The 27,588-nt window shown below is 36.3% G+C and overlaps 1 protein-coding gene across 4 annotated transcripts in view; it reads left to right on the top strand.

The window, feature by feature from the left end:
• Positions 1-27,135, top strand: part of LOC108910320 (serine/threonine-protein kinase minibrain) — a 57,980-nt gene extending 30,845 nt beyond the window's left edge. For 2 of the 4 annotated variants that reach the window (XM_018714886.1, XM_018714887.2), the window contains exons 2-8: positions 3,013-3,075; positions 11,553-11,803; positions 15,771-16,107; positions 16,173-16,459; positions 18,580-18,836; positions 18,897-19,231; positions 23,366-27,135. In XM_018714886.1, coding sequence (XP_018570402.1) covers position 3,075; positions 11,553-11,803; positions 15,771-16,107; positions 16,173-16,459; positions 18,580-18,836; positions 18,897-19,231; positions 23,366-23,667 — 1,770 coding nt within the window. In that variant the 5' untranslated portion in view covers positions 3,013-3,074 and the 3' untranslated portion in view covers positions 23,668-27,135. The remainder of the gene's footprint in view (positions 1-3,012; positions 3,076-11,552; positions 11,804-15,770; positions 16,108-16,172; positions 16,460-18,579; positions 18,837-18,896; positions 19,232-23,365) is intronic. The other 2 variants (XM_018714885.1, XM_018714888.2) reach the window with 1 other exon arrangement.
• The last annotated feature ends 453 nt before the right edge of the window (positions 27,136-27,588 follow it).

The raw sequence follows: 27,588 nt of genomic DNA on the forward strand, positions 1-27,588 counted from the left end.
TATATATATATATATATATAATAGAATGCTTAATGTTTAACAGAACAACCTTATAAACAGCAAACAACATAAAGCAATTTTGTTACTTAACTTCATATTTTCTGATGGAGTGACATAGGGACGGCGTTGCCAGAAACTAGGTTTGTGCACGGCTTCATTTCTACCTTGTGACAAATGTGGAATGACAGCGTAAACCCTTAACACTTTAAACATTAAACCAGCCAGATTATCGGCAGAGATGAAATAAATATAGAGCTTAATTCGGCAATTATATAGAGTGCAAAGCGTTGTTGCATGCTGTGGTAGTCTATTTTTGAAAACCATTTTACGTCAGTTTTTTATATTCGTGAATCGTTTTGAGCTGAATGGAATAAACAAGTGTCGAGAGAAAGCATAGAAGTATTAGTGTAATATAATGTACGTATTTTTTTAAGACCATTTAATCTCTAAAGAAAAACCATTTGGAAAAATCTCTTTGGCATCAGGAGTTTTATAATAGTTTTTCTGTCTATACCTGTGATTCATCCGGAGCGCGGATATCGGCCGTCGAAAGCCCCATATTTGTTTATGAATTCCACAACAAAAAGTAGTTGTTGCTAAGCGGGTCGGCTGCCGGTCGTCGCAGACAACAAATTATTTTTGTAATTACGTACTTACCAGGTGGTCTGGCATGGTAGAGCGCTTATGCACGTCTCGGGCAATATTCTCATTATTTTTGACGGTAAAGTGACCTTTGGCAGAACGATTTCTCGATATGCCGCTGCTGGTGCCGGCGTTTCCATAACGGGAAATCAAACGTGGTTGTGAGGGAACCTCACGTCTCGACGACCGCGATCAGCAATACATTTTTATAGATTTTATTACACAGTTTGTCTAAATATGAATGAATGCACAAATAACAGACTTTTCCCCATTTTAACGCAGATTTGCTATAAAATGGACTTTGTTTGAAACTAAAATAACTTTTTGGTACAAAGAAATTTGTAAAATACGTAAAATTACATATGTACAGGGTGATATGATTCTCGTTTTATTGTAGTTTATTTCTGTAAATGTAGACATACAAAAAAGTCTGAACCATAACTGAACCAAATCCATAATTTTGTATAAGCCGCATTCATTTTTTATTTTTATTATGGATTATTTAAAAAAAATGACCTTGAGAATAGATTTACTGCTGAACCGATTGTGAAAATTGTTTGAAACAGTGTTTAAACACGGGGATCGATTTCAGAAGTGCTGGCGTTAGTTTATAAATAAATAAAACAAGTCACCAGTTTCATTTATCGAAATAGTCTTCATTTTCTGGCTCTGTCAACGTTTCGATTTTATTAAACACATATTTTTGATACTTGCATTTAATATTGTTTTAATGTATTGTAAATTGTATTCTACATATATGTCGGAGACATTTGGTGGACATAGAAATTAGTTTGCTCCACTGTCTCCATCGAAATAATAAACGGGTGACGTGACACTATTTATTACAAGTTGGAAGTCTAAAGTACGGGAGCTGTTATACAAGTTATAAAATAGGAAGTAACGGTCCGCCACTGTCAGCCCTAGCAACGTGTTCACTACTTTTCTATCAAAACAATAATAACAATAATAATAAAAATAAAAACCACACGTCTATGGCTGTTTCATCAATTGAATGATGCAGTTGCTTCCCGGGCTTTCCGTTCACAGGGGCCTTACCCAGTGCATTCTTCTACCCTATTAGTTTACTTTTTACCATACATCAGTACATCACCATATAAGGAAGTGGAAGAGATAACAATTTGGTACTCTAATATTTCTGTAACATAAACAAAAACAAGCCCTCAACATTCCATCGACATCGACGGTGACAGTTCTTCGAGTGGCTACAAATTCATAAGCGGTTGGTTACAAGGGTGATGCCGACATATATATTCTTATATTTTTATTATTAGTGTTGGCTTAGTCAGAAAATCAGACCATTATTTCCGTTTCAAGGTCACGAAAATAATTTATATTAAAAAAAATACGTCCGAACCCCCATCTGAAAAACGTGGAACTCCATCCGGTGCCGCTGCTGCGTCATGGCGGCCGAGAAATCCAACCTGTCGAATAATTTATGCGGTTCGGCGCTAAAATAGAAACACCGGGCCAGCAGATCGACCGAATAGAATTATACATTGATCGATATGGGTCGCCCCGATGATGATCGCGGCGGCAGTGGCACACACACATACCATACCGGAATATTTACCGAACAACAAATCTAGTGGTCCGGTGCGGCAGCAGACGTTGGGGCAGGTCGGAGCGCGTCGTCATTGCATCGAGTTGGCCGGTGAGTTGCACCATCGCACCGTCGATTTGTTTCATAGGACGAAATCAAAGCCGTCTTGTTCTTGCAATGTATGTAGGTAGTCGGCCGAAGTGGGGCATCTTTTCCTACAGGGCGATCCAAGTTTCACCACGAAACTTTTTAACTTTTAATGGACGACTCGGTGTCATATGAATATTAATGTACAGGGTGATTCACCATAACATTACCCCTTCCTCTATCGTTTTTACTTTTCTGAACGGATTCTATGGCAGTTTTGACTGTGAAGGATCAGTAAATAAACCAAAATATGCGATATGAATTTATCATTGTAATCTACATGATGCTGTAATTAAGCTATCAAGGGTGTTATATGGATAATAATGCGCCGAAATAAACATTGTTATCGTATAACACCCGTGGTGATTTCAATGTTTAATGTCCTACTAGCGTGTTTTTTAATTCGAAAATTCTGTCACAACTGGTAGGCATGACATTCTAACTGTATTGGCGTTAATAAATGTTACTTTTAATTTTTATTATTGCATTGATGTAATTCTGTGGTGTATAATACATTTTTAATTTTCCCTAAGACTTCATTTATCATTTAATGAATTTCAAAATATGCGGTATTAAAAATTATCGTACTACTAGGATATTAAACATATGAATTTATATTTAAAAATAATAATAAATTAATGTTATATTTCTTTTTGTTACAGGTAAGTCAAAACTCTTCGAATATTCACTTCTCAGTCTGATAAATCCAAGTGTCTAAGTTACAAGTAAGTTTTAGTGAAATTGTATGAGATTATGATAAATGTTCCCAGATACATATAGTAAATCTATATATTCTGATCACGAACCCGGTGTCAGAATTGAACTGTCAGATCACAGGAATTTCCTAACCTCAAAAATAGGTCAAAAATCTGATTTTTTTTTTGAAAATTCGTGATATCTGAACTTAATTGACCCGTTTTTTTTGAGGTTAGAAAAAGAACCATCATTTCTGATCGTGGATTCAAGTTCGGCGGGGTCATAACCATATAAATGAACATTTGAATATAGAATCTTTTTTTTTTACATTTTTTTTAGCACTCGTGAATTTTTGATATTTTTGACTTGTTTTTTGAGGTTAGGAAATTGCTGTGATGTGATTCTGACACCAGATTCGTGATCAGGAGACAACTTTTTTTTTGTGGCTGTGTTATTGGTTTATAAACGGAAGAAAATTATTTTGGTTATAAGAAAATTTCCAAATAATATGGTTTTAATTGATATTCAGGTAAATAAATTAGTTTTACAAGTATGTTTTGCCAACGAAAAATCGTTTAATTTGTGACAAATCATCCAATCTGGCAATGATGATTTCTTCAAATTTGCTTCAATTACGTACAAGAAAAAAAATGTGCCGAATCTGAATATAAAATCAGAATCCCCGGATCAGTTCATGTTTTGACCCTAACATCAAGAAACTTCTCTAGAAAGAGGTTTTCGAGATTTCAAACAAACGGGCAACGCTGATAGTCCACTAATACAACTTATCAGGCTAATTCCTGGTGGTCTTGTTTATGCATCCCTCGTGGCAAGAAGTGCAATTTGAAAAACAAATTAAAAATCGACTGTTTGTGAAAAGAAAAATCAGATTCGTATTCAGGGGCTCCCTTATAAAGTGACCCTGTATATTTTTAAGAATTAGAACATTTTCATTTCAGTCAACGAAACTTCTCCATTGTATAATAAAATTTACTCGGTGGTCTCGAAATATCAGACCCCACGAATGAGTACGTTGTTTCGATGAGATTTCCGGCAAAACAGCGAGATCCTCTTTAGTAATTAGCGGCGGCGCCGTAAGCCGCGAAAAACCCCCGTCGTCATAGAAAAATAAACCGCCAACGCGTGCTAACAAACACAGCCACAGGTCCCGCGCCCACGTTATCCAGGAATACCCCAGGCACACGCACGCACAGATACACTCCATCCCGACCGTCGCTTCGCACAATTAAATTAATTCGGCGAATCGAAATATTAACGACGGCGGCGTCCCCCTTCCCCCCTTTATTTCCTCCCCCTCCGGGGACTTAACCCACAACGAACGCCGCTCCGTATGCCTACACCGCCACAGCCGCCGCCGCCTCCTCCTCCACCACCGACACATAATTGAGGTTGCAGCGCATAATAGGGCCGATGGTTGTCGGTGGGTCGGCCGTGCCGTGATGTAAAAGCACATGACCTCTTGACATTCTGGTACCGACGCGGATGCGTAATGTCGTTATGGGCAAGTTCCGATTGCGGTGGTTTCATGTCATTTTGACGTGTCCCCTGGTTTTACAGTTTGTATCTGCTTAAATAATTTTCTGGTCGTCGTATGTCGGAAATATGCAGCACAAGAAAGTTCGTATAATTTTTTTACTTGTCCAGTCTTAGTGAGCTTAGGTCATCCACCAGGGGCCATCGCGGTCGACGCCGTCAGATATACTCGTAAGAACTACATTGGCTGTAAAGGTCAGTCAGTGGGTATCATGAGACAAAAACTAGGAGATATGATATTCCTGTGAGTTAAAATTTGTTCGTCTGGACCATGACGTCACGTGGAGAGTGATTCAAGTGGTACATTTTATGAAAATTCTGTAATATGCAATAGTACAGACCCATCTTTCAAAAAGATTATTGCTTAGAGTGAAACTAATAAATAAATATTTACACAAATACTTCGAGCATGTGAATTATTTGCTATACTTACTACAATTGTTTTGTCAAGAAATATAATAAGATTATTTCGATGTAGTAAAAAATTGGGTCAGCCATAACTATGGTAACCGAAACAAAGAACACTCTGTAAACTGAACCTACAGTAAGTCGCATGGCGCATATTTGCGCCATGGTAAGTCGGACCTATTGAACAAATCGCTATTTACTCTCCACGTGACGTCATAGCGTGACCGCGGGTATGCGCTGCATCTTTTCAGTCTTTGTATCATGAGCGACGACAATAGAGATCCTAATCCCAATACTTTTAAATGGGTTATATATCGTTGATTTGACACATCAGAAGATAAAAACGTTTACTTACAAAATAAATAATTTTTATTATTGGGTTGAGTGGAGCCCGTAGAGAACAAGAATTGACGGAATTGTTAATATAAAATATTTCATATGATATTGTAGTCAGTTGAAGATGTATAAAAACGCCTAGCAATAAAATTCAATGAGTTTCATAGGCGTCTAAAAAAGTTTTTTGCTAAAAGTAAAAAATAATAATTTGTATATGATGCGTAGAAAATTTCTATTGTATGTTCATTTGGCTAACAACATATTTTAATTATTTATGTCCTCAATTTGCTTTAAATAAATTATAAATTGTCCGACGAACTACGTCTCTCGTCATGACATCGATATTTTTAAATTTTTGTTTTGGCTTCCTCTTTCCGTAGTGATCTATAACAGCTTTAATAACACGAAAAATTGTGGGCACTGAAACTTTAGTTAATATATAAATTCTATTTATAATTTCATTATCTGATTTTCATTTTCTTTATTTTTAAATTCTAAATCTGTTTCATCAACAACCAGTTGTACTAATTCAATATTGTCCGGCGGTATTTCGTTTTGTTCCTCCAAAAGGTCTCCAAAACGCCACGTTGTAATAATATTAGTAAACAAAATACCCCTATTATTTCTCCATTTCGCAATTGTAATATTGTAATAATAGAAGGTGCCTATAATAAATTAATATTACCTAAATCAGTCCAAATTCTGCATAGCTGCACTGCATTGCTAGGCAATTTGTCGACAACTGAAATTTATGGCCTGGTCGCTCAGTGCGGCTGTGTTTGTACCGCGTTTGCCCGCGCGCTCAGTCTTCAACTGGGCGACCAGACCTGTGTATGGGTATGGCTAAATAAATATGGGAAAAAGTTTTTCAAATATTTCAGTGCCGGGTTGTTGCATAGCGACCAAACCTGGTACATAACCGCCTAGCTCTTTTGTCTTCAATTGAAATCGGAAAGACTATATCATATTGTGATAAGATATGTCTCTTATAAGCCTTAATTACATTAAAGTGGCTCTGAAACTCTATAATTTATAACATAGTAAAAATGTTGGAAAACTATCAAAGGCGAATAAAAAAATATCAGTTCTTCAAATTAATAATTTTAGTAGTTTTAAATTATGTGTTTGTCGCGATTATTATTTATTTTGTGATACGTTTTCCCGCACAGGTAAAAATTTTTTATTACGGCCCTGATTAGCGCTTCTTCATCCAAGAACACCGGAAACGGTTGGATGAAATCAAACGGCCGGTTTACATTTTCTGTGATTCGTATACCTTCTGTAAAGCTCGTTCTACACGATTATGAACGCGTTCGTGGTGTTTTCTTGTGAGGCTTAATTATTTCATGGTGTTCGGTCAAGTACGGCGTCTCGGAAAACGCGGTACAAGAGTGCTGCAATGGACTTACGCGTCTGACGCAAGACTGGGAATGGTGGCGGCAAGGAGCGAAAGACTCTGGCGGCGGCGGCGGCGGCGACGGCGACGGGAGAGAGAATCTGCCGTTGGCCAGACGTGTGCTTGCTTCCTCTTTCGCTTCCGGATCGATACGTCAGCTTCCCACCTGCATTCGGGAACTTCTCGTTCTCGGCGCAACGAGAAGAACCTTGCGGCGGTTGGGCCACGCCGCCCCCGCGGCAGGTAGGTCGATGCGACACGTCGGACGGTGGTCAGGTGTACCGACGAGCGGGGTGGTCCATTTTAAAACTCGTAATTCAGTCTTTGGACTTGGATTTTCGAAATTCTAATTTTAATTTTGGAATTCCGACATTCTAATTCATAATTTCGACTTTAAAACTTGTAATTCTGACTTTAAAGTTAGAAATTCCGCCAGTAAAACTCGGAATTGTGTCTTAAAGTATGAATTCCCAGCTTATAATCTGAATCTGAGTTTTAAATCGTAATTTCTAGTTTAAAATCGAACTTCCGACTTAAAAAAAAAATTTAGGGTGGACCTTTTGCGCCTTAATAGTTGAATACCGTATCCTGAATAAAGTTTTACCAAATTTTTGCCGTATTTCTTGAAACACTTACGCAAACGAACGCCGTTTGACGAAAAACAACTCAAACAATTAAATTGCATTGTTCTGCGAAAATTGGCGATACGTAGGAAGTTTTTATTGCTTCCTTTGTTTGATACGAAATCGGCATTAAAACCGGCAAAACAAACATGGAAATGACGCAGATGCGAAACTGCAAATAAGTTTAGCCTGATTAATAATTTATTTACTTTCGCAGAAACTGCATGGGAGGTGTTTTCGTATTCGCGGTTTCCAAATAACATGTTCGTAGGTAGTCCAAATTTGAATCCGCGTCGGCGAATAAATCTAAAATTTTCCGCATAACGCCAAAAATACCGAAGGGATATTCTGGGAGAAGTTTCCTCCTGACAAAATTATATTTTCGATTAGTAACGAGACTCTGCAAATATCGGAGTGGTCTTGAGACATTTTCCAAGGCCAATAAACAATGATACGGCACATTTAGACGGTTATTAGATTTTATTTCGCGAAATGACGATAAGTATAAGACTTATCGCGAATATGACGCACCCGATACGGTTACTAGGCCATCGATATTTTTTGACCGTTCATCCTGATTTGTAAAAATCTGTACAGAACAACAAGCGAAAAAATGCGTCGTGTACACCTAGGCCGGCACTATCACACACATAAATTGTTCTTGGAACCCTGATTATCCCTCAACATATCGCATCGGTACAGATCAAGTCTGCGAAAGTTAGTCAGTTTTCTGTTTCCATGGCAACAATAAAGACGTTTTTACCGCACAGCAACGTCTAGTTTTCGCTTTCTGCTTGGTGCTCGCGGACTGTTGGGGCCGTGTGCATATCCCTTTATAATTTTAACAACTGGACTTTGTATTAATTAACCGTTAATTTGTAATCTATGATTTCGACACGCGCGACGAAAAGCTTAAGGCTTCTGCGTCAGTTTACTCAGATATAAAGGGGAGAAATTAATGACCAGCGATAAAATCGTATAAATGATACGAGTACCAGGAAATGGTATCAGCTATTGATCTGACGTTTCGGTTTGATAATTTTCTGAGATAAAATGTGATAAAAATGTATTAAATGTGTAGATCATTCAAGGTATTGTCCCCCTTATGTTTCTGTTAAACGTTTTCATGGTTTTAGGTACAATATTTTGAAAAAGTTTTTCTCCTTTTGTGATATGAATAATTGCAAATTCGTTGTAATTGAAACGAAGGTATATACGCATCAGTGAAAGTTGACAGGGCTTGATTTGATAAGTATTTGCACTTTTTCAAGACAGACATAGTAAAAGTTAAACCTGAAATTTCTACTTTAAACTAGGAATTCAGACTTTTAGCTAAGAATTTTATCTTCAAATTCAGAATTCCTATTATAAATTCGAAATTCTGACTGTAAAGTTTGAATTCCGAATTTAGAGTCGAAATTCATACCAAAAAATAGTATCATTTGACGTTTCAGTTTGATGTCATAATTCAGACATTCAAATTTCGACTTTAAAGCTCGTAACTCCGACTCTAAAACTCGGGAATTCTGATTTTAAACTAAGAATTTTATCTTTAAATTCAGAATTCCTATTTTCAATTCGGAATTCTGACTGTAAAGTATGAATTCCGAATTTAGAGTCGAAATTCATACCAAAAAATAGTATCAACTGACGTTTCAGTTTGATGTCGTAATTCAGACATTAAAATTTCGACTTTAAACTCGGAATTCTGACTTTGATCTCGGAATTTCGACATCAAAACTCGTAATTCCGATTTTAAATTGAAAGTTTCCACTTTAAAGAGGAAAGTTCTACTTTAACGACTTTAAACTCGGAATTCTGACTTTATTATCAGAATTTTGAGTTTGAAATACGAATTTAGAGTCGAAATTCATACCAAAAAATAGTATCAGCTGACGTTTCAGTTTGATGTCATAATTCAGACATTAAAATTTCGACCATAAACTTGGAATTCTGACTTTAATCTCAGAATTTCGACTTTAAAACTCGTAACTCCGACTCTAAAACTCGGAAATTCTGACTTTATACTAATAATTTTATCTTTAAATTCAGAATTCATATTTTAAATTCGGAATTCTGACTAAAGTTTGAAATACGAATTTAGAGTCGAAATTCATACCAAAAAATAGTATCAGCTGACGTTTCAGTTTGATGTCATAATTCAGACATTAAAATTTCGACCATAAACTTGGAATTCTGACTTTAATCTCAGAATTTCGACTTTAAAACTCGTAACTCCGACTCTAAAACTCGGAAATTCTGACTTTATACTAATAATTTTATCTTTAAATTCAGAATTCATATTTTAAATTCGGAATTCTGACTAAAGTTTGAAATACGAATTTAGAGTCGAAATTCATACCAAAAAATAGTATCAGCTGACGTTTCAGTTTGATGTCATAGTTCAGACATTAAAATTTCGACTTTAAACTCGGAATTCTGACTTTAATCTCAGAATTCCTATTTTAAATTCGGAATTCTGACTGTAAAGTATGAATTCCGAATTTAGAGTCGAAATTCATACCAATAAATAGTATCAGCTGACATTTCAGTTTGAAGTCATAATTCAGACATTAAAACTTCGACTTTAAAAGTATAGTAAGTAAAAACGATATATCACGATTGAATGTAAAGTTTTCATGTCAAGTACGATTTGCTCACAGACCAAGCATTAGATTATGCATTTTGATATTTTAAACTTGCCGCCCCCATTCCCCCTCGTGGGCGCCTTTATTATTACTATTAACGGCGCCCATGTCGAGCATCTTTTCGATAAACCCCCGAGACTCATTGTCCGATTACGGACCGATGAGTGGCCCATAAATATTTACATCTCGCCGAAGCTAAGACGTCGGAGGGGGCAGTCCCGAGCGCCGTTCCGTATTTATGCGTCTGGAGAGGGCCGGGACGTCGCGACGAAGACGAGGACGCTTATTTATTAAGCCTAGATCGCGGACGTCACTAACGACCTATAATGTACTCACTTGTCGGCTGTTAGTGGTGATGTCACAAAATATCTTCTGTCTTTTAGAAAACTGTATATTGTAGTCGCGTTACAGTACTCCGGTCTTTATATTTACGTTAAGGCGGGTCCAGATATGAGTGATGGTCATTCTAATTTACCTTAAGCTGGAAATTCATATTTCAAAATTGGAATTTTGACTTAAAATTGGGAATTACATATTTTAAACTTCGAATTTCGACATTAAATTGGGAATTCACATTCCAAACTCCGATGTGAATTCTGACCAAATTCCGAGTTTAAAGTTGTAACTTTGAGTTCAATGTCAGAATTTTGATTTTAAAGTAATTCCTTTGTAAGTAAAGTGGAAAGGTTCGTTAAAAAAACGACAGTATTTGGAAAATGAGTTCATTCTGAGATCAAAGTATTCAAAGTCCGAAATCCGATTTCAAAGTTATTCATTATTAATTAAAAGTAAAAAAAATGTATTTAAACTCAAATTTCCGACTTTGAACTCTGAATTTCGAGTTCAAAGTTGCACTTCCGAGTTGAATCTCAGAGTTCCGATTTTACAGTAATTCCTTACTAAGTAACAGTAAAATATGTATTTAAACTCAAATTTCCGACTGAACACGGAATTTCGATTTGAATTCTGACTTTGAACTCTGAATTCCGAGTTCAAAGCTGCACTTCCGAGTTGAATCTCAGAGTTCCAATTTTAAAGTAATTCCTTACTAAGTAAAATTAAAAAATGTATTTAAACTCAAATTTTCAACTTTGAACTCTTAATTCCGATTTGAATTATGACTTTGAACTCTGAATTCATAGTTCAAAGTTGCAATTCCGATTGTAAAGCAATTCCTTACTACGTAAAAATGTATTTAAACTCAAATATCCGACTTTGAACACGGAATTTCCATTTGAATTCTGACTTTGAACTCTGGATTCCGAGTTCAAAGTTGCAATTCCGAGTTCCGATTTTAAAGTAATTCCCTACTAAGTAACAGTAAGAAATGTATTAAAACTCAAATTTCCGACTTTGAACTCGGAACTCCCATTTGAATTCTGACTTTGAACTCTGAATTCCGAGTTCAAAGTTGCCATTTTGAGTTTAACGTCAGAGTTCCGATTTGAAAGTAATTCCTTACAAAGTAAAAATGGAAAAGGTCCGTTAAAAAAACAATATTTGAACAATGCGGTCTTATACCGTGCGTTTCTGTTTTGCAGTGCCAGTGGCGACCGGCGGCGGTGGGGACGGCACCACGTTGACCCACCAGCGGCGGCACGTGCCCCTCTATGGACGGCTGGTGTCCGATGACAGCCTGGGCGCAGTGCCGCCCTCGGCCATCTCCAATTCCTCCTCGACGGACATCCAGGCCATGCAGGCCAGGATACCGCCCACCTTCAGGGACTCGGCGTCGGCGCCTCTACGGAAGCTCAGCGTCGACCTCATCAAGACCTACAAGCATATTAACGAGGTGAGTGGTGCGCGTGAATCGACGCCAGTTTCTATTCCGTTGTCTTTGATTGCGGTTTTTATTTTGCCAGGACCAGAATACAGGGTGGTCCCTATGTATGTAAAGCATACAGCAAGCTTGTTAATACTGCTACGTTTAAAATATTTATTACCGTTAGCCTGAAAGTTAAAAATATCTTTCTTTCTAAAAAAAAGATAGCAAACAGACACTTAGACTATTTTAGGCGTTGTCGATGTTAACGTTTGTTTAATCCTTGCGCTTCCAGTGGCGTCTGTCACTTCTAGTGTTCTTTTTTTTTATTAGAAGCGACGGCGCCCGCCCGGTTATTTTTATATTGGACGGTTTATTTTTAGATGTCTCGTGCATATTTTACCTACCGGTCTTAGATGTCTGTGGCGCGTACTATAACTGTCAGTTTTTCTAGTAAATCATTATAACCGGTCGATTTACATCGCGAAGGAATAATATAGTGACTTACGTGAGTTTGTAGTTGATGTTGATAGGACTGTTGATACACGATATGTACAGGCGGGTTTTGCAGAAAATGTTACACATGTTTTTAAATAAACAGTAAATTGTTGCTAGTGTCATTAAGTGCGTTCAGCAAATGTAAAAAAAACACGATTTTCTCAATAAAGTAACAGTTATTTAAGTTATTTTTGGTTCAATACGTATCCAATTGGAAGCTACATTGTTGTCAAATCTCATTTTCGCTGACAAAATTATATTCCATTGTAGTTTCGCTCTCTGCCACTCCGCTAGTTTTATGTGTGGATTTAGACAGGTAATAACAGGCAACACTGACAACCGCGCACTTACAACTGAATTTGGGACTGCCCATTGATGGCGTAGACAAGAGTTTAATTGCAGTTAAAAAAACGAAATTATAATTCGACTATTTATTTGATTAAAAACAAATTTTCGATCAGTTTTCTGGAAAACACGTATTACCCCAAAAAAAAAAACGACCACTACTTAAATTTAATGACTTACTTCTTTAGGACAAGTCTTCGTTTGTTTATAATGAATAAAGAGCTGATGTTATCTGTTAAAATAGTTGGCTTATAAAATTCGTGCGAATTAGCATGAAAATCGAACGATTGGTGTTTTTTTTTGTTCGTTTTCACCACGCTCGGGGATAGATTTAACGAAGTTAACAAATTAACAATAGAAAGTGAGGCGTGTTCGTGTCTTGCGTTGTCGGGGGATTAGGGCAACGGCGAATAGCAGTGTTGCCAATGTTATGAAGTCGAAATAATTCTTCATATCTTAGAGTTATTGATCAGAATTCCTCATATCTAGGAAAATCCTTAGAGAATGGCAACACTGGCGAAGACATAGGATCAGTCGGATTGGCCAACGCGATTCGCAGAAACCGGTACGCTTTCGCCGGCCGCCAGATATGAAATCCGATTAGCCGTATAATGAATGTAAATAAACCGTTGTGCCCGAGCGATTCGGTTTTGAAAAAAATTTGACGTTATTGTAATGAAATCTTTCTTCCGCGTTTGTCGTGTTGACGGAGCCGCGATCTCTTCCTATCTCTCTCTTTCTTTCTCATCGCGGTGAAAGGTCGCGCGATTTGTTTTTCTTCCCATCGCGGAGCGAAGAGGAGGGTCGCGTCACGATGAAATCATCCGATTAATAACAAAAACTGCGAGGAAAGGTATTCGCGGAAAACATGAATGAAGCGAAACGGAAAAAAAACCTGCCAACGGGCGGATGTTTTCTCTCAAGGTTCTTTTGAAGAATTCTCGGAACCTTTGGCGAAGTTGAGGTGGGCGACATCTATAATGCACCCGTATAAAGGTGAACAAGAAATCATTTTGCGATTTGAATATTATTATAATAAACGTAATGGAAAATTTGTTTACCTTTAGAACGAAGCTATGACTAAATTCTGGATGCACATTTAGAAGAGCGGAAAACAATGTTTAAACTCTATGATAAAAACAAATATTCCTCAGAATCATGGATAAGAGATTTTGAAGCACATTAATTTCATAATTGCAAAAGATTCCAGAGGCTGCAAGTTAGAAAATGAACTAAAATTAAAACAACATAAATAGTACTAATAGATGTTGTTCTGACGTGCACAGAAAAATAACCACTATAATAAACTTTAGCATATTTTATGTATCGTTTACCCTTTTTTTAAGTGCTTTGTGAAGGTTTTTCGAGTTTTTTATGGCTTACGTGAGGTATTCTACGGTCTGATGGTGATTTTATATCATAAACGCCTTTGCGCAAACGGTGATCGTATTAATCCGATTATTAGGTTCAGTGATCTTGTCGTTCGAATTGTGAAGCGGTTAAAGTTAAAAATCGTTCGGAAAGCCATCGAGCCAGATTGTGATCGTATGTTTTGATCTTTTTTAATCGAAATAGTAGTAGGATAAAAGCCGTACATCTATTAGAAATATATGGGCAGTTTCCTCACAAATAAGTGAAGCTAAGACCAAAATTGTCTCATTTGATCTTGGGGAGTTGTAGGACAGTTTAGTCAATCTCATTTAATCTATTCTTGTAGCTTGGAAAGTCCGCCTAAAAACCAGCTATTTGATATAGCTTTATTTTCCAATTATTATCAATTTAACAACTTATCTTGGAATTCCTACGTATTCTTTCTAATGCATTTCGCACGTTATTAGAAATATCGATTTTTCTCTTTATACCAGATGCTCAACACGACGACGGTCTAAGTGAACTTGTTAAAAAATACTGCTAAATTTCATGAAGCCTTCCCCGAAAGACGGCCTTGTGGCGACGCTAAACCTACTTGAAACCCTTAACTTTTCGATAAATTAGTCTTGACTGAAATATTGTTATTTTTGTCCCATCCGTTCCGAGAACTAATAAATAAATTACCACGCGTCTCGGCTTTTGTTACAATATACAATTATGTCACTTTGAGCGCAGAGCATTTCAGCGCCATCTATTGTTCTTCAAGCGAAACATCGCTGGCAATTTTTACGATACGCCACTGTCTACGCTGTAAGTCGGCGAGATCCTCGAACCTACGTAGGATATTTGCTCTAGGGGACTTTTTGGATCCGTGAAAATTACGAGACGCGCCCTTTCCAAAATCTGACACAAGCGGTCGGTAATTGAACGGAACCTTCGCGGGATGCGGAGCGGGTAGCCGCCGAAGTTATAACCGGAAGAGGCGAGATATTGCGCCGATATTAGCAATCCGTCAGATCGGGGACCGTTCGGTTATTATCTAGTTGGCCATGCAGGGCACGCGACTGGAAAAGTTATGGGCGGATGACGGCCCAGACGACAGTCGACACATTGGGGGCGCGTGACCGCCCATAAGCCGAGCGGAAAGAAGCGCAGGATTGGGGGCGGCCGCGGCGAAGTTTCCCTTATTAGGTCCCTAATTTTTAATATAAATTCATCGCGAAGCGCCCGAGTTAGTCGATAATCTAAGTATTATGTTTGCAACTGCTGCATAGACTTAAAATTTCAACCGGGTACCACGACCCTTGTTCCTATTTTGCCAAAAAATGGGACTTTAAATTAAATTCACGATGTAAACATTTTATAAAAAATTAATATTTATTTGTTGTAGCAGTGATAAATCATGGTAGTAAGATTTTTTGTAAGGCTTCTGTGTGCAGTTACAAACATAGCAACCACTCGGTTACATTACCTTAAAAGTTTCATTCCATTTCATGTGCATAATTGCGCATTTCAATAATCAATTATCTGTAGTTCTCTGAAAATGTATTTCTAAATTAGACTCGGTTTTCCCAGAAATTAATTTAAAAAACGCATTAACACGAATTCCATGTTTTACAAACCTATACTTATCAGCACCGCTGTGTGCACTATTATTACATATTATATATAGATTAGCTGTTGCGTTTTATATAACAAGTGGGATTCCTGGTGAATAGGAACGTTATCGAAAAATGATCGTTTTTTTTTTTAGGAGGATATAACGGTGGTGATTACTTTGCAGGTATATTATGCCAAAAAGAAGCGGCGGGCGGCCCAGATCCAAGGGGAGGACAGCTCGCACAAGAAGGAGCGCAAAATCTACAACGACGGCTTCGACGACGACAACCACGACTACATCGTGAAGAACGGCGAGAAGTTCCTGGAGCGTTACGAGATAGACTCCCTCATAGGCAAAGGCTCGTTCGGGCAGGTGGTGAAGGCGTTCGATCACTCGGAACAGTGCCACGTCGCCATCAAGATCATCAAGAACAAGAAGCCCTTCCTCAATCAGGCCCAGATCGAGGTCAAGCTGCTGGAAATGATGAACAGGGCCGATATAGAGAATAAGTATTATATAGGTGAGTTATATCCGTTATACACGTGTAGCGGCCGCCACACTCGCCTGATTTAACTGTTCTTCCAGTTAAATTAAAGAGGCATTTCATGTGGAGGAACCACCTCTGCCTGGTATTCGAACTTCTCTCCTACAACCTGTACGATCTCCTCCGGAACACCAACTTCCGGGGGGTTTCGCTGAATCTCACCAGGAAGTTCGCTCAGCAGCTGTGCACGGCCCTGCTTTTCCTCTCCACGCCCGAACTGAACATCATCCACTGCGACCTGAAGCCCGAAAACATCCTGCTGTGCAATCCGAAGAGGTCGGCGATCAAGATCGTCGATTTCGGCAGTTCCTGCCAGTTAGGACAAAGGGTGAGTTCTATTTCTTTCGAATTAACCACAGATTTGTATTCATTTCAATGTTTCTAAAATCTTTATACCTTTGATAGAGTAAATCACAATATTTTAATCTACAAACTTCATATGCTTTTAATTCTTGATACTTTTTTTGAATGATAAAAATATTTCTTTCAGAGAATCATCACATATTTGGCAATTTATTCCAATAAAATTACAGTGATATTTAGTGTACCTCAGAGCTCTTACTTGAGGCCAATGTTCTTTGGCATCTTTCTAAATGATATCCACATTGTGAATTTTTACCATAATAATACACCATTAGATTCCGTTTAGTTTCTGCAGACCCTTTTTCCCTCATGGTTATATGGGAAATTTCATATCCCACAAAATTGCAATGACATCAGGCATGCCCCAAGGCTCTCAATTGGGACCACTCTGCTTTGACGTCTTTCTGAATGATATTTGCTAGCAATACACATCTCATTGTAAATTGTCATTCCTTGCAGATGATTTGAAATTATCCTTGTTCTCTTTTTTATTCAAGTTAGTGAGACAAAAAAAAGTATGGATCATAATCCTTTCAAATGACCATGTATTTTTTTTCTTTTCAAGATTAAGAACAAAGTTAAACATAGTTTTCTAGGTTAGTTTTCTTTGATTCTTCCTCCAGAATTTTTCTATTTTTTTTCACTAAATCTGTTGTTTTTCTTATCCTTATATCTTCCTAACATTTTGTGATTTTTCGGAATTGAATTCCACTTGCCCGAAGGTTTTTGGTGCGTAGAATCCGAATCTGGCGTCAGAATTGCTCCTATACGTCACGTTTCCGATATATCCTAACCTAAAAGAGCAAAAAACACGTTTTTTTGCTATATTTGAGCTTATATCACAGATCGAAATTTTTTTTTCTAAAAACGAATAATGCCTTTTTAAACTACCACTCTTACCCTTCAAAACGCTTTTTTGAATTTGAAAAATCTTTTTTATTCGCGGAGATATCATTGAATAAAGTTAGGTACTTTAGCGTTTTTATAACAGTGGTACTTCAGAAAGTTGAAGAAATATATTTACATGTTTTTTGGATCGCCTAATCCGAATCTGACCTCCAAATTATTCTATCACTTTAGGATTCTGAGATTTCCTAACCTAAAATTGCAAAATCAACGATTTTAGGATGAACTATCGGTATTAACCAGACAGGTTGATTTTGCAGTTTTAGGTTAGGAAATCTCAGAATCCTAAAGTGATAGAATAATTTGGAGGTCAGATTCGGATTGAGCTACCCAAATAACATAAATATCCGCTTTCTGAAGAACTTTTTTCGATTTTAGTACCACTGATATGAAAACTTCATTCAATGATATCTCCGCGAACAAAAAAGATTTTTCAAATCTGAAAAAAGCGTTTTGAAGGGTAAGAGTAGTAGTTTTAGAGGGCATGATTCGTTTTTAGAAAAAAAATTTTTCGCTCTGTGATATAAGTTCAAATATAGCAAAAAAAACGTGTTTTTTGCACTTTTAGGTTAGGATATTTCGGAAATGTGACGTATAGGAGCAATTCTGACGCCAGATTCGGATTCTAAGCACCAAAAACCTTCGGGCAAGTGAGGTTTGGTTTTTGGGTGTGACCTTTCGTAAAATTTTGTTGCCCTGTGTTATTTTATCGATCGATGCTCGTCGATAGCCAACAGGTTTTCTGATTGTTAATTTCTTCTTCAAAACTGGAACAAGTACAGGAAACATAGCATTCAAAAATAACTTCCACTATAATTACGTCGACTACGAAGTGCCACTTTTTGTGCGTGGAAAACATAAAGATCTCAAACTATTTAACGTCTATAGTCTATACATATAGCTGTATATTTCAAACCAGTCAAATAGAGGTCACTAAATGTTGAAAGCATCATGAGTGTTATAGGATAATGACTTCCGCACATTTTTATCCTTATAACACCCTTGATAGCTTAATTTTTTGATAATAAATTTTATATTGTATTTTGTTCCTTTGTAATTCTTTTTGTTATACTTATTTCTTTGTAGACCGTTTTTCATTGACTAATTCTAATTCTAACCAAAAGGTGGACCTGGATCGTAAATAAATTAATAAAATTCATATAAATGTTTAATTCGCAGATATATCAGTACATCCAGTCGAGGTTCTACAGATCGCCGGAGGTGCTTCTAGGCATACCCTACGACCTGGCCATCGACATGTGGTCCCTGGGTTGTATCCTGGTAGAGATGCATACGGGCGAGCCGTTATTTAGCGGCGCCAACGAAATCGACCAGATGAACAAGATCGTGGAGGTGCTGGGCATGCCGCCGAAGCACCTGCTCGAGCAGGCGAACAAGACCAGGAAGTTCTTCGAGAAGCTTCCCGGGGACCGAAGGTCTGTCGGTTTTTAACGGCCCGAATTTAATTTTTCTATTTTCACGACTCAAATTCGCAGGTACATCCTGAAGAAACCGAAAGACGGCAAGAAATACAAGCTGCCGGGCACCCGGAGGCTCCACGAGATCCTAGGTGTGGAGACGGGCGGGCCGGGCGGCCGACGGGCCGGCGAAGCCGGCCATTCCATGTCCGACTATCTGAAGTTCAAGGATTTGATCCTGCGCATGCTCGATTACGACCCCAAAACAAGGATCACGCCCTACTACGCCCTGCAGCACAACTTCTTCAAGAGGACGTCGGACGAGAGCACCAACACGGCCAACAGCACGAGTTCGAGCCCCGCCGTGGCCTCCTTGGATATGGCTTTGACCAATAGTTCGAGTAGTCAGCATGGTGAGTGAGGGATGTCGGTAGATGGGGGTGGATTTGGGCGGTGACGGTCTTGAGTACTAGGTTCCACAATTTTTTAATAAAAAAAAAGTTACAAAATTTATTTAAATTTAAAATTCTGTATTTGTGAACTTATCGGCCTCCGAAAGCATAAAGTAGGTTCTGTACTAGCGGTCTGGAATTTGATTATATTAAACTGTCGCTTTTACTGCACAAACACTCGCTAAAAAATAAATTAAATACACTTAAGAGGGCTCTATAGCAAATAGCCAACCAGCAATACATTTTTATAGATTTTATTACAGGGTTTGTCTAAATATGCACACAAAACAGACTTTCCTCCATTCTAATGCAGATTCGCTATAAAATGGACTAAATTTGAAACTTAAATTACGTTTTGGTGTAAAGAAATTTGTAATTTGCCGCTTTTGAACAAGCGATATCGTAAAATAACAGACTTTCCTCCATTCTAACGCAGATTTTCTATAAAATGGAGTTAATTTGAAAATCAAATTACTCTTTGTTGTAAAGAAATTTGTAATTTGCAGCTTTTGAACATCGTAAATTACAAATTTCTTTACACCGAAAAGTAATTTGAGTTTCAAACTAACTCCATTTTATAGAAAATCTGTTGGAATGGAGGAAAGTGTTATTTTATGATATCGCTTGTTTAAAAGTGGCAAATTACAAGTTTCTTTACAACAAAGTGTAATTTGAGTTTGAAACTACATCCATTTTATAGAAAATCTGCGTTAAAATGGAGGAAAGTCTGTTATTTATGCATTAATTCATATTTAGACAAACTGTAATAAAATCTATAAAAATCTATTGCTGGTTGGCTATTTGCTATAGAACCCTCTTAAAAACACTTAAAAGAAAAACACCGTCCGTGAAAATAACAAATCATGTCAATTACTTGTAATTTTTTTGATGGGAAGCTCATGACAGCTATGCCACTACAGAATTACAATTTTTTCACACGAATTGTACTCTCGCCTTAATCACTTTCCAATATGCAACGAGAGTACTTTTCTTTCATAAAAAACTTCCATTCATTGCAATAAAAAAATACCGAACTACCATTACACATTTTTCATCACATTTTTTTGTCACAAAATGTGCATCTTTACAGAAATAATAGCTTTCGGTTTATTCATTGTTTTTTAACGAAAAAAAATTTTTATAATTCGGACGATTCCGTCTGGTGTTAATTTGTATCGTAAGACATTTTGTATATATGTGGAATCTTGTACTTAAAAAAACGCTACCGTTGCGCTTTATTGCATGTTCGATGTTCATCAGAAAACGTCGTTCGTGATACATGTATCCACCTGCAGGAATTTTAAGATAGTCGAGATTCTCGTTTTTTGATGTTTGTTGTTATTCAGGAAATAATCCCCTTTTGTGTTGTTTTGTCTGTGCCGAGTTCTAGTTATGCAAAAATCGTAAGGAACGACCAAATCCAATTATTCAATAAATAAATAGTTTTTTAAATAAAGGGTGTTCCAAAATTCACTCGGGAAGTAATTTTCATCGAAAACGTATTTTCCGAATCTCAAATGCGACAATTTTATCGATTAACGAATCAAGATGATTTTATTCTAAAAATCAGCATCCACTTTTTGCATAATTCATACAACGAACTCTCTTCCCTCCGCAAAGACCAGTCTCGAGTCAGTTGAACTTCGTACGCATGAAGATGCATCTTTCCTGAGAATACGCTGTAGAGAACTCTCAGCAACACTCTCTCGAACTTTTCCGCGCAAATGGCGCAAAATTCAAATCTTGCGTGACTTTTGGTACACCCGCTATAACAGAGCTACTAAAATTACTACAAACACGAATTAATTGCTAAAATCTTTGCTCATTTGTAAATTTTGTGTCGCCGAAAACCGTTATTGTAAATTATTCACCGATATAGGTCGAGAAGAGTGTGAATTGTGCATATTTGCATGAGATCCACCTGTCTGATTCTTGTGTAAGTCTGCCCGGTGTGCTGGGGTAGCTTTTTTTTGTCTTCGTATTAAAACGAAAATGAACTAATTGCTCTGATGTAATTAATTTGTATTGTGTATGTACCTGCAGACCTGCAGTCCGGGAACCACCGATGACTAACATAGTGATATGGTTATGAATAGTAACCGCTTTATTAACACAGGTATTGGACATTTCATTACATCCCCCCTGTTTAGTAGATCCCTCCCTTCTAATGCACCGGGTTAACGTTCATTCTCGAGGTCCCCCAATCTTCTAAAAAAAAAGTTTTGTAAATGGGAACAGGATGTATATTTACAGTGAAAAGATTTCTTATCACTTATTTACTGCATGATCTGTACCTGTTTTTTTTCTTTCGTTCTGTGAATTTCGTAATGAGAAAATTGCGTAAGTGTAAATAGGCCTTACATTTTTTCTTTTCACTAAATTTGGAACTCGAACTCGGAAATTTCGAGTTCAAAAGAGAAATTTTTAAGTTAATTTTACCTATGAATACAAAATTTTAAGTTTGAATGCGAAAATTAAAACTGAACATGAGATTTCAAGATCAAAATCAGAATACTCAGTTCAAATTCAAAATTTCAATTTGGAACTTGAAATTTCAAATTATATAAAAAAAATTTTGAACCAAGTGTGAAATACATTTGTTTACAAAATTTCAGGTCTACAATCAAATTTTAAAGTTCAAACTTGAAATTTGGAGTCTTAAGATCGAAATTTTGAGTTTGGATATAAAATTTGGAATTTTCTAGGTAAACTCGATATTTCATGTTCAAACTCGAAATTTTGAGTTGAAAACAGGACAATTTCAAATTTATATTAAAAAAAATGTTAACTGTAAGCGTGAAATACATTTGTTTACAAAATTTCAGATTCATAATCAAATTTTAAAATTCAAACTTGAAAGGAGTTTAAGATCGAAATTTTGATATGAAATTTGAAATTGTCTAGTTAAACTTGATATTTCAGGTTCAAATTCAAAATTTTGAGTTGGAAACAGGACAATTTCAATACATTTGTTTATAAAATTTTAGGTTCAAAATCAAATTTTCAAGTTCAAACTTGAAATTTGGAGTTGAAAACGACAATTTCAAATTTATATTAAAAAAATTTTTAACTTTAAGCGTGAAATACAATTGTTTACAAAATTTCAGGTTCAAAATCAAATTTTAAAGTTCAAACTTGAAATTTGGAGTTCAAGATCGAAATTTTGATATGCAATTTGAAATTTTCTAGTAAACTCGATATTTCAGGTTGAAACTCGAAATATTGAGTTGAAAACAGGACAATATCTAATTTATATTAAAAAAAATTTAACTTTAATCATGAAATACATTTGTTTATAAAATTTCAGGTTCAAAATCAAATTTTAAAATTCAAACTTGAAAGGAATCTTATCGAAATTTTGAGTTAAAAACAGGACAATTTCAAATTTATATTAAAAAAATTTTAACTTTAAGCATGAAATACAATTGTTTACAACATTTCAGATTCAAAATCAAATTTTAAAATTCAAACTTGAAAGGAGTTCAATATTTTTCTAGTTAAACTCGATATTTTGAGTTGAAAGTAGGACAATTTCAAATTTATATTAAAACATTTTTAACTTTCAGCGTGAAATACATTTGTTTACAAAATTTCATGTTCAAAATAAAATTTTAAAGTTCAAACTTGAAATTTGGAGTTTAAGATCGAAATTTTGAGTTTGGATATGGAATTTGTAATTTTCTAGTTAAACTCGATATTTCAGGTTCAAACTGGAAATATTGAGTTGAAAACAGGACATTTTGATGTTATAAATTTTGGCTTTCTTCCAAATTTTGAACTCGATATTAATAAAAAAGATTAAAAGGCATTGGCCTGTCTGCACTTTCGCATAAAATAGTTGTTTTTTAACAAAATTGATGACAAACCGTTAAACACCTATTCCAAAAATATAAATTTAGATAGAAATATTATTATTTTGCATTTAAAAGGTTAACAGAATATATTTACCACCAAGGCAAATGAAATAACTAGAAAATAGTCCCTTTCCTACAAGAGAAACCTCTGTCAGCATGCCTTGTGATAAAACTTCCCCCGCGACTCGTCCCCTAGACACCGTTCAATGGATTTCCAGATATAAAGAGCCCTCTTTTCCAGGGTTAAATTTAGTCGGCCGATCAAGAGACCTATCCGGACACGCCTACCAGCCCTCGAGTTTCACGGCCATGGAATGCGACCCCTCCCCCTCGCGCCACACCCACCGGCAGCGGTACCAGGGCTCCCTGCTGAACCACGGACCCACGTCTCTCCAGTACGCACCCTATTCGGGCTCGATGATGGACAGCACCCCCCCGAAGCACAATCAGGCGTCGAACGGCCCTCCAAACAAGCCTACGGACAGAGACGATAGTCCCATGGTCGGGGTTTGCGTGCAACAGAGCCCCGTGGCAATACACTAAGACTTCTAGGTTAGTTTTGTAAATTAATGCTGTTATCACTCGAGTGAATAGAAATATGTGATTTGTGATTTGCCGGGGCAGGGGATCCCGCTTCTGATGATGTGGGGGCGGGAATCCCGCTTCTGACGAGTGGCGGCATCGGTGACGGAACGCCGTCAGATGGCGAAGCGGCGGTACAACAGACTTTGAGCTGGGCAGCTCTGTTGTGGTGCCCCCCCCCCCCCCGATCAGAGACATTCTGGTGCAACTCCGAATGTTTTAATTATCAATAAATTTTATTACATCAGATAAGTTAACTAAATAAAAGTAATTTATGACTAGTATTTAAATATATTGATGAGTAATATAGTAACCACATAATGTATACATGTTTCCTATGATTTGCCGTTAACTGTGTGACAGTTGGCTCTGGTTTCTCAAGATACATGTTTTTTTTTCAACGAGACGCCTTCCCGGGAACGCCCTTATCCCGATCCTCGTCGACCGTCGAAAATTCGTCACTTTAGGTTAGTAGGCTTTGTAAAAATTCGTTTTTGAGTCGGCATCGTGGCGGTAGGGCTGGTGTTAATTTTAAGGAAGAGTAGCACCCCGAACCAGATCCAATGCGAATATTTAGTCACGTTTTGGATGTAAAAATAGTTCGATCCTTACATTCGGCTTTCTTAGGGATAGGCGCTATCCTGGCCGGGAATAGAGACGAGGCGGGGGTAATGGCGTCATGGTGAGAGACAATTATGGCCGCGCTCTCCGAAGATCGTGTTCTGTTCGCGGTTTCCGTCGGTCTAGCAAATATTTTGGAATATTACGCGGTGGAAGTGGAACGGAACCTGATTTATTGAAAGTCGCGGTGTCAGTTTCGCAAGATATCGGTTCGCTCTCGGTACGTTCGTTAGCAGGAACTTTTTTTTTGGTGAATGAAAATTTCTTCACTATGAAATTCACATTAAAGTTTATGAATATCGTGTAGAGTTCATCCGAAGGCCTATTCAAGTTTGAAACAACTACTGGAATATATTTTTATTTTTTAGGAAGGTCGTTATTTTATTTATTTTTTTTTAGAAACTTTTTCTTATGAACTCCTATGACAAAATTAACGCTTTGCAATAAAGGGTCCAATTTCAAAGTTAATGTTGTCGTGAACTTTATTTGTTACGTTTAATAACAACACAAGGTAGAAATTTTTCAAAATTTGGAAATGAAATTGATAATTTTGAGTTCAATTTTGACTTTGAACAAGAAATTTCCAGTTTGAATATGAAATTTTGAGTTCAACACAAAATTTTAAGTTTCAATTTGATAATCCGTAGTAGAACTTAAATGTCGAGTTTGAACGCTTAGCTAAAAAAAATACGCAACTCAAATTTCAAGCTTCGATTAAAAATTTCGAGTTTAAATTGAAAATTTTGAGCCCGACTCTAACTTCGATCATATATTTAAAGTTTCATTGAGAAACTGAATTTAGAATTGGGAATATTGAGTTCACATCCAAAATTTCAAGTTCAAACTTGAATTATTAAGCAAAAGTTCGAAGTTTCAGGGTTAAACTCGAAATTTTGAGTTCAAATTCGTAATATAGAGTTCAAGTTCGAAATTTGGGATTGAATTTTAACATTGAACATGAAATTTCCAGTTTGAATGTGAAATTTCCAGTTTCATTGAGAAACTTTGAACATGGAATTGGCAAATTTCAAGGTCGTACTTGAATCATTGACCAAAATTCCGAAATTTCAAGGTTAAACTCGAAATTTTGAGTTGAAACTCGTAATTTCAAGTTCAAATTCGAAATTTTAAGTTAAATGTTAAGTTTGATGCAAATTACTAGTTAAATGTTAAACGTTAAAAGTTCAAGGTCAAGTTCGAAATTGGGAGTTGAAATTCCAAATTTTCAGTTGAATTTTAACTTTGAACACGAAATTTCCAGTTTGAATGTGAAATTTCGAGTTCAGCGCAAAATTTTAAGATTAAATTTTAAATTCCATGTTTTAGAATTTAAACGTCGATTTGAACGCATACTTAAAAAAAAATAAGTAACTCCAATTTCAAGCTTAGATTAGAAATTTTGAGTTTAAATTCAAAATTTTGATCCCAACTGTAACTTCAAACACAAAATTGAGAGTTTCATTGAGAAACTTTGAACTTGGAATTGGCAATATTGAGTTAAAACCCAAAATTTGAAGTTCAAACTTGAATTATTGAACAAAAATTCGAAATTCCAAGGTTAAACTCGAAATTTTGAATTCAGGTTTAAAATTTGGAGTTGAAATTCTAAATTTTGAGTTGAATTTTAACTTTGAACATAAAATTTCTAGTTCAACGCAAAATTTTAAGATTAAATTTGAAATTCCATGTTGGAATTTAAATGTCGATTTGAACGCATACTTACAAAAATAAATAACTCGAATTTCAAACTTAGATTAGAAATTTGGAGTTTGAATTCAAAATTTTGAACCCAACTCTAATTTCGAACATAAAATTTAGTTTCATTGAGAAACTGAACTTGGAACTGGGAATATTGAGTTCAGATACAAAATTTCAAGGTTAAACTCGAAATTTTGAGTTCAAACTCGAAATTTCCCTTTCAAATTCAAAGGTTAGTGTTGATTCACCTAATTTTGGCTTTTGAACTAAAAATTTTGCTATTCTAAAAAATACTATATTTATGTCCTTTCTATACTTTTGTAAGAAATGGTAGTTTTTTAAGAAAATTACAATGACAATGACAAAATGTAAAAAAAACTTTAGATTAGCCTTTTGTAAGAAAATCATTTTTGATATTGGGCTAAATTTTTAGTGACGCGTTAATTTTGTTCAAGAATTTATTATATATATATTTTTTTTTCTTCAGTTTACTGCTGTTATACTTTATACGACGATAAGGTGACACCGAGAGTGCCGACGTTGGCGCGCAAGCTGGCAGTCTCGTTGCAGTCAATTCATCCAAATAAACAGTATTAGTACGTACAATGATTTTCCGCGAATCCGAATACCTCAAATTTTAATTTAACAGTAACATAAGAAAACGACAGTCCGAAACAAGCACGCCGCAACCACGATAACCAGGGCCAAAAAACGAACCACTACCAGCGGTGGTGGTAAATGTGTTCAAAACTACTATAAAAGTTTGTAAATGAGACGCAAAAGTTGACTTTACAGAGATATTTTTAATGTTATTATTTCGACGACACTCTTTCCTATCCGTAACTTGAAACATTGTGATGTTGGTTGTAAAGGAACTTTTGAGTTGATTTTGTAAATACCTTATACCCTTAATCACTAGAAGTCTGTATTTATCGGTACACTTATTTATTTTTCTTTACCTCATGCGCAGTCATCTTGACCATTCACGGATTAGTCGACGGGAAACAGATGCAATGAGACAGCAAACAGTAGAACAGTTGATAGTGTAAATTTTACATACGCCATCATACTATAAATTCCTACTTGCTCTAAATAAATTTACAATGGAGATTCGCCTTTTATTTACAGGAACCTCCCTCTCCCGCTGTTGCAAACTTTACCCTACCATGAAGGAGGTAACCACATTCCGCATTACCTGCAAATTTTTGCAGGAGTTGTAAAAATCACGTAAAATGAGTTGTGGTGGGGGTTATTCTGGGACATGGTCTTTTTTTGAAGAAGAAATCATTGTTTCACGTTTCAACAAACATTTACTTACTTCACTTTGACTTTTTCAACAAACATTTACTTCACTTTGACTTTTTCAACAAACATTTACTCCACTGACTTTTTTTTCAATAAACATTTACTTCACTCTCGACTTTTTCAACAAACATTTACTTCACTTTGACTTTTTCAACAAACATTTGCTCCACTGACATTTTTTCAACAAACTTTTACTCCACTAACTTTTTCAATAAACATTTACTTCTCTCTTGACTTTTTTCGACAAACATTTACTTC

The sequence above is a fragment of the Anoplophora glabripennis genome, unplaced genomic scaffold, assembly GCF_000390285.2.
Source record: "Anoplophora glabripennis isolate ALB-LARVAE unplaced genomic scaffold, Agla_2.0 scaffold86, whole genome shotgun sequence".
NCBI lineage: Eukaryota > Metazoa > Arthropoda > Insecta > Coleoptera > Cerambycidae > Anoplophora > Anoplophora glabripennis.